General features: G+C 42.5%; 1 protein-coding gene across 3 annotated transcripts in view; it reads left to right on the forward strand.

The window, feature by feature from the left end:
* CASR (calcium sensing receptor) overlaps nt 1-16,297 on the forward strand; it is a 190,409-nt gene that overhangs the window by 102,739 nt on the left and 71,373 nt on the right. For all 3 annotated transcript variants that reach the window (XM_030535075.1, XM_030535095.1, XM_030535085.1), the window contains 2 exons: nt 5,166-5,472; nt 11,890-12,771. In XM_030535075.1, the coding sequence (XP_030390935.1) occupies nt 5,166-5,472; nt 11,890-12,771 (1,189 nt within the window). The remainder of the gene's footprint in view (nt 1-5,165; nt 5,473-11,889; nt 12,772-16,297) is intronic.

A 16,297-nucleotide genomic window follows, 5' to 3' on the forward strand; every position in this document is an offset into this window, starting at 1 on the left:
CTAGATGATCTATGAGTCCCTTTGGCCTTAAAAATCTGTGAACCAAAACCAAACCATTGTGCTTTACATACCACTAGTCCACCTTTAATGACATTTAAAAGAATGTGAGTGAATCTAATGCTTTTAATCCCACAAGCAAGTAATAGCAGCGGTTTTGGTGATATGTTCTTATTGCTAATGTTAAACTAATATATATATAAAATAAATCAATACAACCATCAAGTCAATATTGAATCTTGGTCAGATCAATAAATTAATCTCACTGAACTGGAATTAAATAATAAAATGAGTTAAATCATCAAATCAGTTCTAAAAATTATAAACCCTTTTAAGTTCTCAAAGACGATTCTTAAGAAGGTAACTGTGCATTTGGTTATAACCCCCCAACTAAGGAATTTTACTGATCTCAGTTAAATCTGTGACTTAGAACTGGTTAAAAGCTTAATATTGAAACCAAATTATCTAATATCTGAATCACTACCTGAGAGAAATTATGCTTCTTTCTTAGAATTAAACTCCAGTGTGGTGACTAGAACACATATTATAAGACAGGGTCTAAGAAAACATTTTGATAAGCAGGAGTTTGACAGCTCTCCTATGAACCCAAGTGTTTGCTACAGTTTAAGTTTCTTAGGACTTTTAAATACAGAATACCAAAGACACTTCAGTGAGTATCTCCATGAGACAAGGATTATGGGAGTCTAAACTTTTTTTCTGGTAACTTCACCATGTGACTTTGTGGATTCTCATACATGCATGCATGCACACTAATCAGCCTATTGTATCCTAACATTAGAAAATAAAAAGCCTGGGACATCTCCCAGCTAATAAAAATAGAAGACAAAAATAGATAAAAGATAAATAAGATATTTAAGATAACAGGTTTGCGACCTCTTCAGCTTTCATAGTCTTTTGGACTCTCATTGTCTAGGAGCTGGAACCTGCAGTCAAAGAGTAGGTATTGATGTTCCGCTGGCACAGCACATCTCCCTAGGTACAGGGACAGAGTGGTCAAAGGCTGGAGTACCCTGTTTGCTGATGTTATGACTTCCTCTTTACAAGATGATCAGTCTTGGGGATTCTGGAACATCAGTTTTCCCTCAGGTGGCTTGTTGACTCAAAAGGCCAGGATTTTCAGTCTGACCCTTGAGTTTCACAGTTTGAAAACATCATAGATTCATAGATTCCAAAGCCAGAAGGGACCATTGTTATCATCTAGTCTGACCTGCTTATAACATAGGCCATAGAGCTTCCCCAAAATAATTCCTTTTGAAGTAAACACATCTTTTAAAGAACCCATTCCACCTTGATTTAAATACTGCCAGTGATTTAGAATCCTTGGTAAGTTGTTCCAATAGTTAATTACAATCACTGTTAAAATATACACCTTATTTCCAGTCAGAATTTGTCTAGCTTCAGCAACAAGTAATTGGATCTTGTTATATGTCTGTCTGCTAGATTGAAGAGCCCATTATCAAATATTTGTTCTGCATGTAGATACTCAAAGTGTGATCAAGTCACCCTTTAACTTTCTCTTTATTAAGCTAAATAGATTGAGTTCTTTGAGTCTATCACTATAAGGCATGTTTTCCAATTCTTTAATCATTCTCGTAGCTCATCTCTGTGCCCACTCCAATTTATCAACATCCTTCTTGAATTGTGGACACCAGAACTTGACACAGTATTCCAGCAGCGGTTGCACCAGTGCCAAATACAGAGGTAAAATAACCTCTCTACTCCTACTTGAGAATCCCCATTTTATGTATCCAAGGATTGCATCAGCCCTTTTGGCCACAGCATGGCACTGGGTGCTCATTCTTAGCTGATTATACACCATGACCCCCAAATCTTTTTTCAGAATCACCTTTGCCGAGGACAGAATCCCCCATACTGCAAATATGGCCTACATTCTGTGTTCCTAGATGAATACATTTACACGTAGCCATATTAAAATTCATATTGTTTGCTTGCACCCAGCTTACCAAGTGAGACAGATCGCTATGTATAAGTGACCTGTTTTCCTTATTATGTATCGCTCCCCAAATTTGTGTGTCATCTGTAAACTTTATCAGTGATGATTTTATGTTCTCTTCCAAGTCTTTAGCAAAAATGTTAAATATATAGGGCCAAGGACAAATATCTGCAGGACCCCACTAGAAACACATACTTAATAATGATTCCGTGTTTATAATTATATTTGAGACCTATCAGTTAGCCAGTTTTTAATCCATTTAATGTGTGCCATGTTAATTTCATATCATTCTAGGTTTTTAAATCAAAATGTCATGCGGTACCAAGTCAAATATCTAACAGAAATATATTACATGAGTTCAATTATCAATCAAACTTATTGTCTCATAAAAAATGTATCAGGTTAGTTTGACAGTATCTATTTTCCCTAAACCCATGTGGATTGGCATTAATTTTAATACCTTCCTTTAATTCTTTATAAATTGAGGCCCATATCAGTTGCTCTCTTATTGTGCCCAGGATCAATGTCAGACTGACAGGTCTATAATTACCCAGGTGATCCTTTTTACTTTTTTTATATATTGGCACAACCAGCTTTCCTCCAGTCTTCTGGAATTTCCAGAGTGTTCCCAGACTTGTAGAAAATCAGCATTAGCAGTCTAGCAATCTCCTCAGCCAAATCTTTTAAAACTCTGGCATGCAAATTATCCAGACCTGCCAATTTAAAAATGTGTAACTTTAATAACTGCAATTTAACATCTTTATGATACAATATTGGAATGGAAAGAGCATTGTTAGCATCTTGTGATATGACCATATCATCTGCCTTTTTCCCAAATACAGAACAGAAATACTTATTGATCACTTCTTTTCCTGTATTATTGACAATTCTAATATTTCTATCTAGAACGGTCCAATAACATTGTTAGGATTTTTTTTGTTCTTAATATACTTAAAAATCTCCTTACTATTCTTAACTCTGCTGGTCACAGAGTTCGCCTTGTGTCCCTTTGCTTCCCTTATCAATTTTCTACAATTCTAAGCTTCTGATTTATATTCATTACTATCAACTTCCCCTTTCTTCATTTTGAAATTATTTCTTTATTTATAGCTGCCTTCACTTCACTTACTCAGACCAGGTCTACACTACAGACTTATATCGGTATAAATACGTTACTCAGAGACATGAAAAATCCATATCCTTGAGCAATGTAGTTATACCAACCTAACCCACGGAGTAGGCCATGCTGTGTTCGCTGGAGAGCTTCTCCTGTCAACATAGCTACCACCTCTCGTGGATTAAATATGCTGAAAGGAGAAGCTCTCCTGTCAGTGTAAGAGTGTCTCGCTTAAGTGCTGCAGAGACGCAGCATTTTTGGTATAGATCTTCCCTAAGCCTGGAAGCACCTCCCGCCTGGATCTTTCACAGATCGTGTGTAAGGCCTACCTTGCAGTCATGCAGCCTGATCCAGTCAGGTTCAAGTTAGGTCATCCTTTACCAGTGTCAACTCTGGAAAAGTCCTGTTTAAAAAATAATTCTAAAAAGTAATTTAAAAGGGAACTCTTTGCCAGAGGATGTTATGAAGGCCAAGACTATAACAAGCTTCAGAAAAGAACTAGATATGTTCATGGAGGATAGGTCCATCAATTGCTATTAGCCAGGATGGGCAGGGATGGTGTCCCTAGTCTCTGTTTGCCAGAAGCTGGGAATGAGCTTTTCCACTGTTTATAAATAATTAAATGGTCATTGGATCAGGGACTTGAAATTGGGTCTTCCACATACTAGGTGAGTGCCCTCCCACCGCCACACACTAGATAGAATCATTCTCCCTCACTTGATGATTACCTGTTCTGTTCATTCCCCCTGGGGCACCTGGCATTGGCCACTGTCGGAAGACAGCATACTGGGCTAGATGGATGTTTGGTGTGACCATGCATAGCTGTTCTTATGTCTTAATGTTTTCAATTAGGAAGTTTAGCACATCACAGTGATAATGCTTACCCCACCCTGAGATGACACTCCAGACCCAAATTCCTAGTGCCCTGATGGCCATTTCTGATTGTCAATGTATGTCACTGTGGAAGCGCAGTCCGGAGCTGAAAAGCAGGCCTGAAATATGGCTTAGCCATTCCAGAGCAGAGTGGTAGCAGCAGTCTTATGAGGCACTCCTTAAACATGGATGAGTCATGGAGTTCCCTGCCAAGATCTACTTGCAAGGTTCTGAACTCCTATATAAAGGCAACTGCCTTGACCATTATAACAGAGGAAGACTGTAGTTAAAGCACTGGACTGGGACCCAGGACTTCTGTATTCTTAAATTTTTCAAAACCATCTAAATAATTTAGGAGCATATGTCCTATTTTCAAAAGTCAGACACTTAGGAGCATAAATCCCATTTCGGCACTTTTGAAAATTTACACACCATTCCTGTTTTTTCTGTAGACTTGAAAGTCACTTACCCTCTCTGAGCATCCGTTTCTCCATTTGTAAAACAGGCATATTGATACTGACCTGTTTTGCATGGGTGTTGTGAAGGGCCATCCATTCAGTGTTTGTGATGTGAATGCCTGATAGTAATTAACATTAGAACATAAGAATGGCCTTACTGGATCAGACCAAAGGTCCATCAAGCTAGTATCCTGTCCTCTGACAGTGGCCAATGGCCATATGTACCCAGGTTAGAGCTGGGGACTAAGTACAGTAATTATTTTGTATCTGGTAAGGTCTCCAAGGTACAAGAGATGCCAACCAACACTCCAGACCTGATCTCCTTCATCTTCCCTAGACTCTGTGAGGGGTTAGAAATCCACAGCCAGCTCTGGATGAGAACCAGATCCTCAAATACAACCCACTCCCAAATATGGGCGTTTGAAGTCTTGATCCAAATCTTGCAGTTCAGGTCCATCTTTTCCAGGGACCTTTTCCTGCACTGACAGAAGTCAATAGTAAAACTCTCCATTAAATACAGTAGGATGTGTGACTGGGCTCTTCACACTATACTGTGCTTTTGATTTTCATATCTAAAACCTCCAATTCTCTCTCTCACACACACACACACACGCACACACAATCTCTCAATCTCTCTTTTGCTCACATGCTCTCTTGTTCACTGTTTCTCTCATCCATACAATGTCTCCCCCTCTCTTTCTCTGCCTCCTACTCTCTCTTATTTTTATTTCTCACCCATTTGTAGGTATAATTTCCGAGGTTTCCGGTGGTTGCAGGCTATGATCTTTGCCATAGAGGAAATAAACAGTAGCCCGACCCTCCTTCCCAACATGACCTTGGGATACAGGATATTTGATACCTGCAACACTGTCTCCAAAGCCCTGGAGGCCACACTGAGTTTTGTGGCCCAGAACAAGATAGACTCCCTGAACCTGGATGACTTCTGCAACTGCTCAGACCACATCCCTTCTACCATTGCAGTAGTGGGGGCAACCGGCTCTGGGATCTCCACCGCAGTGGCCAATCTGCTGGGACTCTTTTACATACCTCAGGTACTGCATATTTTTCTCTTGTTTAGCTTACAAGGTGTGTTAGATCTTAGGGCCTGGCTTGTCTACTCTTAGTCTAACCAGGCCAGGGCAAAGTTAGGTGAAACTATTTTGTAAAATAGCTAATTGTTAGTAGTATGGACAGAAAAAAAAACTTACTGAGCCATGTCCAGGAATTGTATCACAACCTAATGTGATCCTAGCTCCTTGTAGTCCTTTCTCCATTACAGACACAAACAGTTTTAGCATGGAAGGTCTAACTATGAGCTGTCCTGGTAAGGGCTTGTAGTACAAATAGGCCCTGAAAGTGCCACGAGATAGACAGCACCCTTATGTGACTCTCACAAACAAACACACAACAAAACAACCTGGTCGATTTATATGATGTGACACAACCTATTCCTTTCATAAATATTTTATGTCATGGAGGACTCAATATTTTTGTTGGTGAAATGTGCTAGATTTCACTCTCCAGAATTGCCAGGTCTGTGTGTTCTGACTGAATAGGTATAGCCTTGGGCAATGGCAGTGCAAGCTTCCATTTACCACTCTCTGCCAATTTGCCCTAGCAGGACCACCTTTAGAAGCACAAAAGGAGTTCAGTCCATTCTTTCCTTTACCTCTCTGTTGAGACTGCCAACAAGAAGGTCAGTTACTACAAATTGCATTGTTTTTTTGTGATGTGAACATTTGTGCTGCTGGGAATTGGATTGAAATGCATCCAACTCATTTCATAAAGCCTAAGGCCACCAAGAAGCCAACAGATGGCAACAAATTCCAGCCACAAGTAATCTGGATTAGACAAAACCTATGATTACCAGATACATATCTCATTGGCATTCTCTTCAGTGATTTAGTCCCCTGAATATCCTTAGTTCAAATAAATCATTCACAACTGCCAGTTATTATAGACAACTGGCTTGTTGCTAGAGCTGGGTGAATTTTTTGTTTCACAGGCATTTCTTAAAAATCAGAAAAAGGTTCATTTTGAGTCAAACCAAACAATACATTTTTCATCATTTTTGACTGGTTGAAAACATGGAAAATAATTCACATGGAGTCCAAACAAAATATTTTGTTTCAATTCAGCTCAAAATTTGTAGTTTCAATTTTGGGTGTTTTAACAGAAGCAAAGGAAGACTAGTTTCACAAAATGAATGGAGGAGCAGGAAGTGCCTTCTTTGTAACTTTTAGACCAGTGGTTAGGGCACTACTCGGGTATGTGAGAGACCTGGCTTCAATCTCCACCCCCACCCCTATGAGGAAAAGGGATTTGAATTTGAGTCTCTTACCTATTAGGAAAATGCATGAGCCACACAGTCTAGTGTGGGATTTCCTCAGTCTGTTCTGTTGAAGCTTTTCCACTGTTTATAAATAATTAAATGGTCATTGGATCAGGGACTTGAAACTGGGTCTCCTACATCCTAGGTAAGTGCCCTCCCACCGCCACACACTCTATAGAATCATTCTCCTACTCTTTCTATGGCCCAATGACCATTCATTGTTATCAACAGTGGGAATTCATGGTCATTCAAAAAACTAACCCAGGCCTTCAATAAACAAAAGCTATTAAATCTCATCATGTGTCTTGCTACACAGTCTTCTACAAACTCTACTGTCATTACAAACATTTATGGAATGAAAATTGGATTTGTAATATGTATATTACAACAAAGTTTTAGCATAACATTTACACTTGAATACTTTAGCACAAATGTAAACATCTTCTTGCCCCTCTGATCTTCCTTCAGAGATGACTTTTCAGTCAATAAATAGTGTGACCTAAAATGTGGTGCATGTCAGTTGTTACAAACTGGTCCCATAACCCCACTATACAGTTACCAGCCTGTTGCTAGTGGATCAGTTGCATCTCTACCCTGATATAACGCGACCCGATATAACATGAATTTGGATATAACGCATTAAAGCAGCGCTCTGGGGGAGCGAGGCTGCGCGCTCTGGCAGATCAAAGCAAGTTCTATAGAACGCGGTAAGATTTGTTGGCTCCCGAGGACAGCATTACATTAGGGTAGAGGTGTAATTGGACCCCAAATGATTCTAAGCCAAGGAGTTTGTGTAGAGTCTAGTCACTGTTTCTAGCTCTCAGACTCTAGGGGACATTCCCAGGCTCAGGCCACATGTCTGCAGCCCTTCTCTGGGATGCTGTTGTCCAGCTGCTTAGTAACCTGAAACCAGTCAGTCCTCCTGCCACCCCAGTTACTTATATATGCCCTCTCGTCTGTGAACTCTTTGGCTTACTCATTTAATCCCTTCAGGGACAATGTGACAGGAAAGTAAGGAACCCAGATGTAACAAAGAAATTTTTTAATCACAGTGACTTTACTCGTAAGACATTTGACAGTTACAGATTTTTGAAAATAACAAAAATCCTGACACACAGGGTTCCCCTAGTCAGAGCTTAGCTCACCCATTCTGTGAGCCCGATGTTCATCAGCATTTCAGGCTGGGTGGAGTCCTTCCTGTCCTCTGTCTACTACTGCAGGTCCTTCCTGTGTGTGGCAGTCACCAGTCCCCTGCACAGAACAGAACTATACTCCTAAATAGGGCCTCCTTCTCTTTGCCAAGTGCTCATACTGTGATGTTCTATATCCATCAGTTATGCTTGTACCTCCTCCATCCTTGTGGGTCTCTGTGTAGAAAGATCATTATTATTTGTATTACTCTAATGCCTAGGAGCTCTAGTCATGGACCAGGATCCCATTGTGTTAGGTGCTGTACAGACACAGAACAAAAAGATACCTCTGCCCCAAGGAGCTTATAATCAGAGGATAAGACAGGAGACAAGATCTGGATATAGACTGATGGAGGAGTACCAGGAAACAATGAGACAGTATTGGTTAGCATGATAGGCAGTCTAACAAGTGTTTTGTAGGCATCACAGCACAGAAGAGTTTTGAGGAGGGATTTGAAGGAAAACAAGTAAGCAGCTTTGTGGATGGTTAATCAGAGCATGTCTCAAGTGTGTGGGCAGCATGAGGGAAAGCACAAAGATGTTTGTTTGAAAATTTAACAAGTGGGCAGTGGAGGCTGGCATTAAGGGCTTATCAGAGGCAGGAATCAACTTCTTGATACTGAATGAGGGATGATAGGTGGTGGGGAATAGGCTGCGAAGGCCCTTGGAAGTGAAAACAAGCAACTCATGTTTGATGGGCTAGAGAAAGGGGAGCTAGTGGAGGGATGCAAAGGTGAGGGGTGATATGGTCAAAGCAAGGAAAGGCTAGGAAAATGGTCTTTGCAGCAGCATTCTGACCATTCAGAATATGAGTGGGGAAAGATTGGCTTTGTCAAGGCCAGAGGGAAGGATATTTGCAGTAGCTGAGATGTGAGATGAGAGAGCTTGGATGAGACTCTTAGCTGCTTGTGTGAATAAGGAAGGCTGTATCTTAGAGATGTTATGCAGAGAGAATTGGCAACTTCAGATTATTTTTAATTAACAAAAACACATAATACAAAGAAAAACGCTAAAAAAAGTTAAGGAATAATTAGACATCAGTTCCACTCTGCCAACTTAATAAACACAAACGTGTTGAAACTGATCCTTCTCTTGCATCAATTTGACACCAGTGTTCCTGATTTACACTGGTATAAGTTGTAGCTCTTTGGAGTTGCACAGAGGAACTCGCCTTCTTTGCACCTTAAAAAGTGAACAGAAGGGCAACTCTTGTTCTGCAGTCCTAAAAATAACAAAAAAGAGCTCAGCTACTGAGCACCTTATAGATTCATAGACTCTAGGACTGGAAGGGACCTCGAGAGGTCATCGAGTCCAGTCCCCTGCCCTCATGGCAGGACCAAATACTGTCTAGACCATCCCTGGAGTAATATTCTTTCCTGTGGAGCGCATAAACTCTTGGGCATTTGCGAGGAATTAGGAGAAGATGAGGTGTGCAGGCATGGAACTCCTCTCCTGTTCTCCCTACTCACTTTAGAAGGTGTTATGGAGATGAGAGCCCTGCTACTGGGCACATCCTGAGGTCTTCAGAAGAGGTGCTAATTTTCTGTGCACCTGAGGAGGAGCAGTGCTGGAAATATTCTTCGCTAGCCAGGTTCTCTTTTTTCTCTCTCAGAAGAGTTGACATCTAAAATTTTAAGTGCCAGCATTATGGCATGCAAAATTTTACACATCAACATAAGGATTTTTTTAATCTATTGGCTTTTGCAAAAGAAATAATAAGAAACAATAGTGCTAGAAAAATCGCAGGAACCAGTACTGTGATCCACAAAGCCAGGTTAGGCACCTAGGCACCCTATGCAATGAATTGGGAGAAACAAGCATCTTCAAATGTCATCCACAAAAGCCAGCACATTACACAGAGAGCTGCCTAAGCTAGCTAATGGGACTCCAAAGCCTGCTCCTTTCACAGAGATAGGTGTGTGTCTTTGCATGTGGTTTACAATCAGGAGCCCTTCTCCTTGAGTCATATAAGTTAGGCACCTGTCTCACACCACCCAAAACAGCAAGTGGTTGTGGAGGTGTCCTCCTGCTAGCTTTTAGCCCAGTGGTTAGAGCACTTGCCTAGGATATTAGAAACCCATAATCAGGTCACCCTTCTACCTAAGGAGGAGAAAGAATTTGAACCTCTCAGGTGCATGCTCTAGCTGCTCAGGTATGGATATTCTGATGTGGGGACTTGCTCAGTGTCTCCTGTTGAAGTTGTTCCACTGTGTATAAATAATTAGAGAGTCATTGGAACAGGGGACACAGGGTCACCCAGCTCAGTGATCTAGCTACCAGGCTATGGAGTCACTCTCTTTTTCTCTCTCTGGCCCAATGACTAAGTATTTATCCACAATGGGACAGCTTCAACGGAAGAGATTGAGAAAACCCTTGCCTCAAAATATCTCAGTGTTTAGTGCACTCTCCTGAGCAGTGGAAGACACCTGTTCAAATCATTTCTCCCCCTTAGGCAGGGATGGGGGAATTGAATCTGGGTCTTCCACATCCCAGGTGAGCACTCTAACCATTTGACTAAAAGTTATAAGCTGGATACCACCACCACCTCATGCCCCTTTTCTGCCAAATTTTGAATGGGACCTGATCTGGTAGGTGGTCCCTGCCTGTCTTTCCCCAGTTCATGGATTGCTCTGGGGCTTAGGCAGGAGATTGGTGTCTGGACACCTTGAGTGAGGCATGTCCAGAGGCAGGCACCTAAGGAACTTTTACCACAAGAACTTAGACACTGAATGAGCTTAGGCACCTGCAGCATATGGCAGGAGTTTTGTGGATCACAGTGAAGCCTAAAACGGGGATTTAGGATCCTAAACCACAGTCTTATTTGACTAAGTCTGGCCTTTAGATGCTTATGCACCTTTTTGGACCTGGGCTTTTGTTCTTAAATTCTTTTAGATGAATAAAATCAGATTTTATGTGTTTTTTTCATCTTTCAAAGTCTGAAATGCTAAAGCAAAGACACTTGTACATTAGAAAGAGTCCTCAGAAAAGTTAAACATTAGTCCTGAAATTTCAGAGGAGTAATTTTAACTCTTTCAAATCCCTATACTAGTCAGTGCTGTTTCTTCTAAGTTTCTAGAAGATTTAATCTATCCCCTACGAGTAAGTGGTACAGATTTGGTTAGGAAAAAAACATTTGTTTGCAGCCCTAACAAAGAAATTGAAATTCCACTGTAATTGCAAAACTCAGTGCACTGTGACCATGGATTCACTAACTACCACACTACTGATTTTTGAGTTTGACCATGGGTATTTTGAGTTTACACAAAAACTATTTAATACTACCCACAGGTCCATATCATTTCTCACACACCTCTTGCACCCAGACTGAAATAATAATTGGCGACGGTATCGCATGGAGATAGCTAAGTCTGCGTAATGGAATGCAAGGAGAAGAGATTGGGGGAAGGACTTCAGGAGGCCAGTGGTGTAGCTGAGGTTGTGATGATAATGGAAGTCTGTAGGTGCCACATTCAGGGAGGGACCGTTTGTATTTTGTCTGAAATGATGTATACATTCTTAGTTTACTCTAATGACAAGTTCTCGTTTTTCCAGATCTGGCAAGAAGTGCAGAGGCTTGCTTGTGTGATCCACCAGTGGCACACATCTCGGTCCATTTCCCCCAGTGTATGTGTCTATGTCTTTCTGCCCCATCTCCCCAGATCTCTGACCATGAGGTGCACATATGTCTGCCCCACTTATCTAGCTCTGGGACACACTGAGCACACATGTTTCTGCAAGTCATTTATTACCACAAGAACATACCCAAATTTCAGTTTCCATCTGAAAATGTAATTTCAGGCACTGTAAATGCCCAAGAGTAAGTGGCTGGCTGAGCATCGCCATCTCAGATTATGCATCTAGATGGTGACCCTAAAACAAGACTAGGCAATTTATCTCCACACATCTTACTTAATGAGCCATACTGCTTGCTCCTTGTCCTCCTACAGGTCAGTTATGCCTCATCCAGCCGACTTCTGAGCAACAAAAACCAATTCAAGTCTTTCCTCCGCACAATCCCCAATGATGAGCACCAGGCCACTGCAATGGCAGATATCATTGAGTACTTCCGGTGGAACTGGGTGGGAACAATTGCAGCTGATGATGACTATGGTCGTCCAGGGATTGAGAAGTTCCGGGAGGAGGCAGAGGAAAGGGACATCTGCATTGATTTCAGTGAGCTCATCTCCCAGTACTCAGTGGAAGAGGAGATCCAGCAAGTGGTGGAGGTCATCCAGAACTCCACTGCTAAAGTGATTGTTGTCTTCTCCAGTGGACCAGACCTTGAACCCCTCATCAAGGAGATAGTCAGGCGTAACATAACTGGCAAGATCTGGCTGGCAAGTGAGGCTTGGGCCAGCTCTTCCCTGATAGCCATGCCAGAGTTCTTCCATGTCATTGGAGGTACCATTGGGTTTGCACTGAGGGCAGGGCAGATCCCGGGCTTTCGTGAGTTTCTACAGAAAGTGCATCCCAAGAAATCTACCAACAATGGCTTTGCCAAGGAGTTTTGGGAGGAGACCTTTAACTGCTACCTCCCAGAAGGGTCCAAGAATCACCCAGCTTCAGCCTCTTTCCACAAGGGCCATGAAGAAGGAAGTGGAGTTGGAAATAGCACAGCTGCCTTCCGACCCCCATGCACAGGGGAAGAGAACATCACCAATGTAGAGACGCCATACATGGACTTTACACACCTGCGGATATCTTATAATGTGTACTTGGCAGTGTACTCCATTGCTCATGCTTTGCAGGATATATACACATGTACTCCCGGAAAAGGCCTCTTCACCAATGGATCATGTGCAGACATTAAGAAGGTTGAGGCATGGCAGGTAAGTCTTACTTTCAGTATAAAGCATGCCTGTGCATGTATATCCATAGGCTAGAGACCAAACTGGACAGGATCTCCCCATTGCTATCCTTGCCTATGGTATATCTTTGCATATAGTATATAGTTAGTAAACATGGTTGCTGGAACCTCACTGTGCCCATGTAGTTACATCATATTACATTTACTGTGTAAAAGTATGTTTTAAAATATGTTTTATAATAAACAAGACTATTGTTTCAGATGTGGTTGCACAATGCCAGGCAGACTTGGTGGTTATGCTTCAGGTCTCCATACGCAACTGTGTTTTTAAGCTTAAAAGCGATAGGCATTCTATCTAAATACTCCTGGGCCTTCTGCCTGAAAGGTAAGACAGATGGTCAAGTATCAAAGGGCTTTAAAACTATTTTCAGCAAAGGTCACATGTCTCAAAAGTTACAAACTGATTGGGGAAAAGATTTTTTAAACAAACTTTAAAGCAAATTGTTCAACCAACATCCATTTTGTTAATAATAATGCAGGTAAATCTGATGGCCCAGAGCAGAAACATAGAGTTGTTGGGTCATCTACACAGCAACCTGTGTTTTTCTAGAAAACTTCTGTTGAATGATGTGGATGTGAAAATTAAATTCACACCATGAATGATGCAGATTCCTTCTGCTTCATGAATGATGCAGATGAATCATAGAATATCAGGGTTGGAAAGGACCTCAGGAGGTCATCTAGTCCAACCACCTGCTCAAAGCAGGGCCATTCCCCAGACAGATTTTTCCCCCGGATCCCTAAATGGCCCTTCAAGGATTGAACTCACAACAAATCTGCAGATGATACAAAATTACTAAAGATAGTTAAGACCCAGGCAGACTGCAAAGAACTATAAACGTTCTCGCAAAACTGGGTGACTGGGCAACAAAATGGCAGATGAAATTTAGTGTTGATAAATACAAAGTAATGCACACTGGAAAACATAAACCCAACTATACATATAAAATTATGAGGTCTACATTAGCTGTTACCATTCAAGAAAGAGCTTGGAGTCATTGTGGACAGTTCTCTGAAAACATCCACTCAATGTGCAGAGGCAGTCAGAAAAGTGAACAGAATACTGGAAATAATTAAAAAAGGGATAGATCGGGGTCAGCAACCTTTCAGAAGTGGTGTGCTGAATCTTCATTTATTCACTCTAATTTAAGGTTTCATGTGCCAGCAATAAGATTCCATGCTGAGCTGTGCCCTCTCTTGGCCCTGTCTGCACCCCTCACTGCCCCAGGCTGGGTCTAAAGGAACACAGCTCGGGGTGGCGGTGGAGCCCAGGCTGAGGCCAGGAGCAGAGCCCTGGGCTGGGATCCCAGGCTCGCAGCAGTGCCCCCAGGACCTGTGGCTGGGACCCAGGGCCACCAGCAGGCTGAGCAGGGCCCTCGGGCCAGAACCCCAGCTGGCAGAGGTCCAGCAGCCAGTACCCCAGACCAGTAGCGGAGCCCCCCGGACCAGTGGCAGGGACTTGGGCCTGGCAGCAGGCTGAGGGGGATGGTGGACAGAACCCAGACTGGCAGGGTGCTGGTACCCCAAGCCGGCAGCGGAGCCCCCAGGACATGTAGCCGTGACCTGGGGCTGGCAGCAGGCTGAGCGGGGCCGGTGGACGGTACTCTAAGGTGGCAGCAGAGGCCCCGGGACAGGTGGTGTTCTTGACCCAGACAGTGTGAGTGCCACTGAAAATCAGCTCACATGCTGCCTTTGGCACTCGTGCCATAGATTGCCTACTCCTGAGATAGATAATAGGACAGAAAAGATCATTTTGCCTTTATATAAATCCACGGTACACCCACGTCTTGAATACTGTGTGGGGATGCGGTCGCCCCATCTCAAAAAAGATATATTGGAATTGGAAAAGGTTCAGAAGAAGGCAACAGAAAAGATTAGGGGTATTGAACAGCTTCCGTATGAGGAGAGATAAATAAGACTAGGACTTTTCATCTTGGAAAAGAGACGGCTAAGGGGAGATATGACTGAGGTCTATAAAATCATGACTGGTGTATAGGAAGTAGATATGAAAGTGTTTATGAGAAGTAGTGAACACCACAAGAACTAGGGGTCACCAAATGAAATTAAAACAAATAAAAGGAAGTATTTCTTCATACAATGCACAGTTAACCTGTGAAACTCCTTGCCAGAAGATGTTGTGAAGGCCGAGATCATAACAGGGTTTAAAAAAACAACAAGATAAATTCATGGAGGACAGGTCCATCAATGGCTATTAAGCAGGATGGGCAGGAATGATGTCCCTAGCCTCTGTTTGCCAGATGCTGGGAATGAGCGATAGGGATGGATCACTTGATGATTACCTGTTCTGTTCATTCCCTCTGGGGCACATGGGCACTGTCTGCTGTCAGAAGACAGGATACTGGGCTAGATGGACCTTTGGTCTGACCCAGTAAGGCCAGTCTTATGTTCTTATACCCCATTATCAGAGGGATAACAAAATTTAAGAGGCCCAATATATGCCCCGCCTGTTTTACGAGATGCTTCTTTCTTTTAAAAGAAACCCTTTTATTACACAGAGTTTTGATAAAATTGTCTCTCTTTTTTTGCACACACACACTTGATTTTGTGTCAAAGGGATGTTTCTTTTTAAATTGCTGATCGCTATTTCTGAAATGGCCACTATTAAATCATCAGAGGCTGAACACACGATAGCTTTCCTTTGCAGTGGTGGTGATTTGCTAGGTAATTTTAAAAGGGCCAGGTATCTCTTCATGTAGCTAGACATGTTTTCAGTCAGCAGCCTTGGTTGTTAAAAGGGGCTTCATGATAATTCATTGCTCTTTACACCCAGCTGTTGTTCTTTTCAAAGTATAAGCCACTGGCTAACTGTGAGGGAAAAGCCCAGTTCCTAATCTATAAGCATCTGGTGTAGCAGCGTTTAAATCCACCACTAGGTACTGTGACAAAGTTCTTCTTCTGCCTTGGTGGGTCCTGCGTTTTCTGGTGGATTTGCTCACCTCAGAGGTTCATGGCAGCCCTCAGTTTGGCCACTTGTGCTAGAGGCTCAAACCTGCCAATCACTCAGCTAACCTCATTGCTGGCCAGCATGGGGGAAATGGAGAACTATCTCCACAGTCTCTGTTGTCCCACCTAGTGGGTCAGGGACAGGCCAGATCCTTTTCCAAATTAGACCTTCCCTTCTGGTGTGTCTCACAGACCAGGTCACCTCCTCCTATGTCAGGTAGGTTGTTGGGCAGGATGGGGGGAACCCAGGCCCACCCTCTACACCATGTTCCAGCCCAGGACCCTGTGGACTGCAGCACTCCCTGGGCTATGTCCCCATCGCCTCCCCTCACAGAGTGACCAGATGTCCCAATTTTATAGCGGCAGTCCTGATTTTGGGATCTTTTTCTCATATAGACTCCTATTACCCCCAACCCACATTCCAATTTTTCACATTTACTGACTGATCACCCTGTCCCCTCAGAACCTTCTTTGTCCGCACCACAGGACCTTCCTCCTGGAGCCTGATAACACTTATACTCCTC

The sequence above is a fragment of the Gopherus evgoodei genome, chromosome 1 (assembly GCF_007399415.2).
Source record: "Gopherus evgoodei ecotype Sinaloan lineage chromosome 1, rGopEvg1_v1.p, whole genome shotgun sequence".
NCBI lineage: Eukaryota > Metazoa > Chordata > Testudines > Testudinidae > Gopherus > Gopherus evgoodei.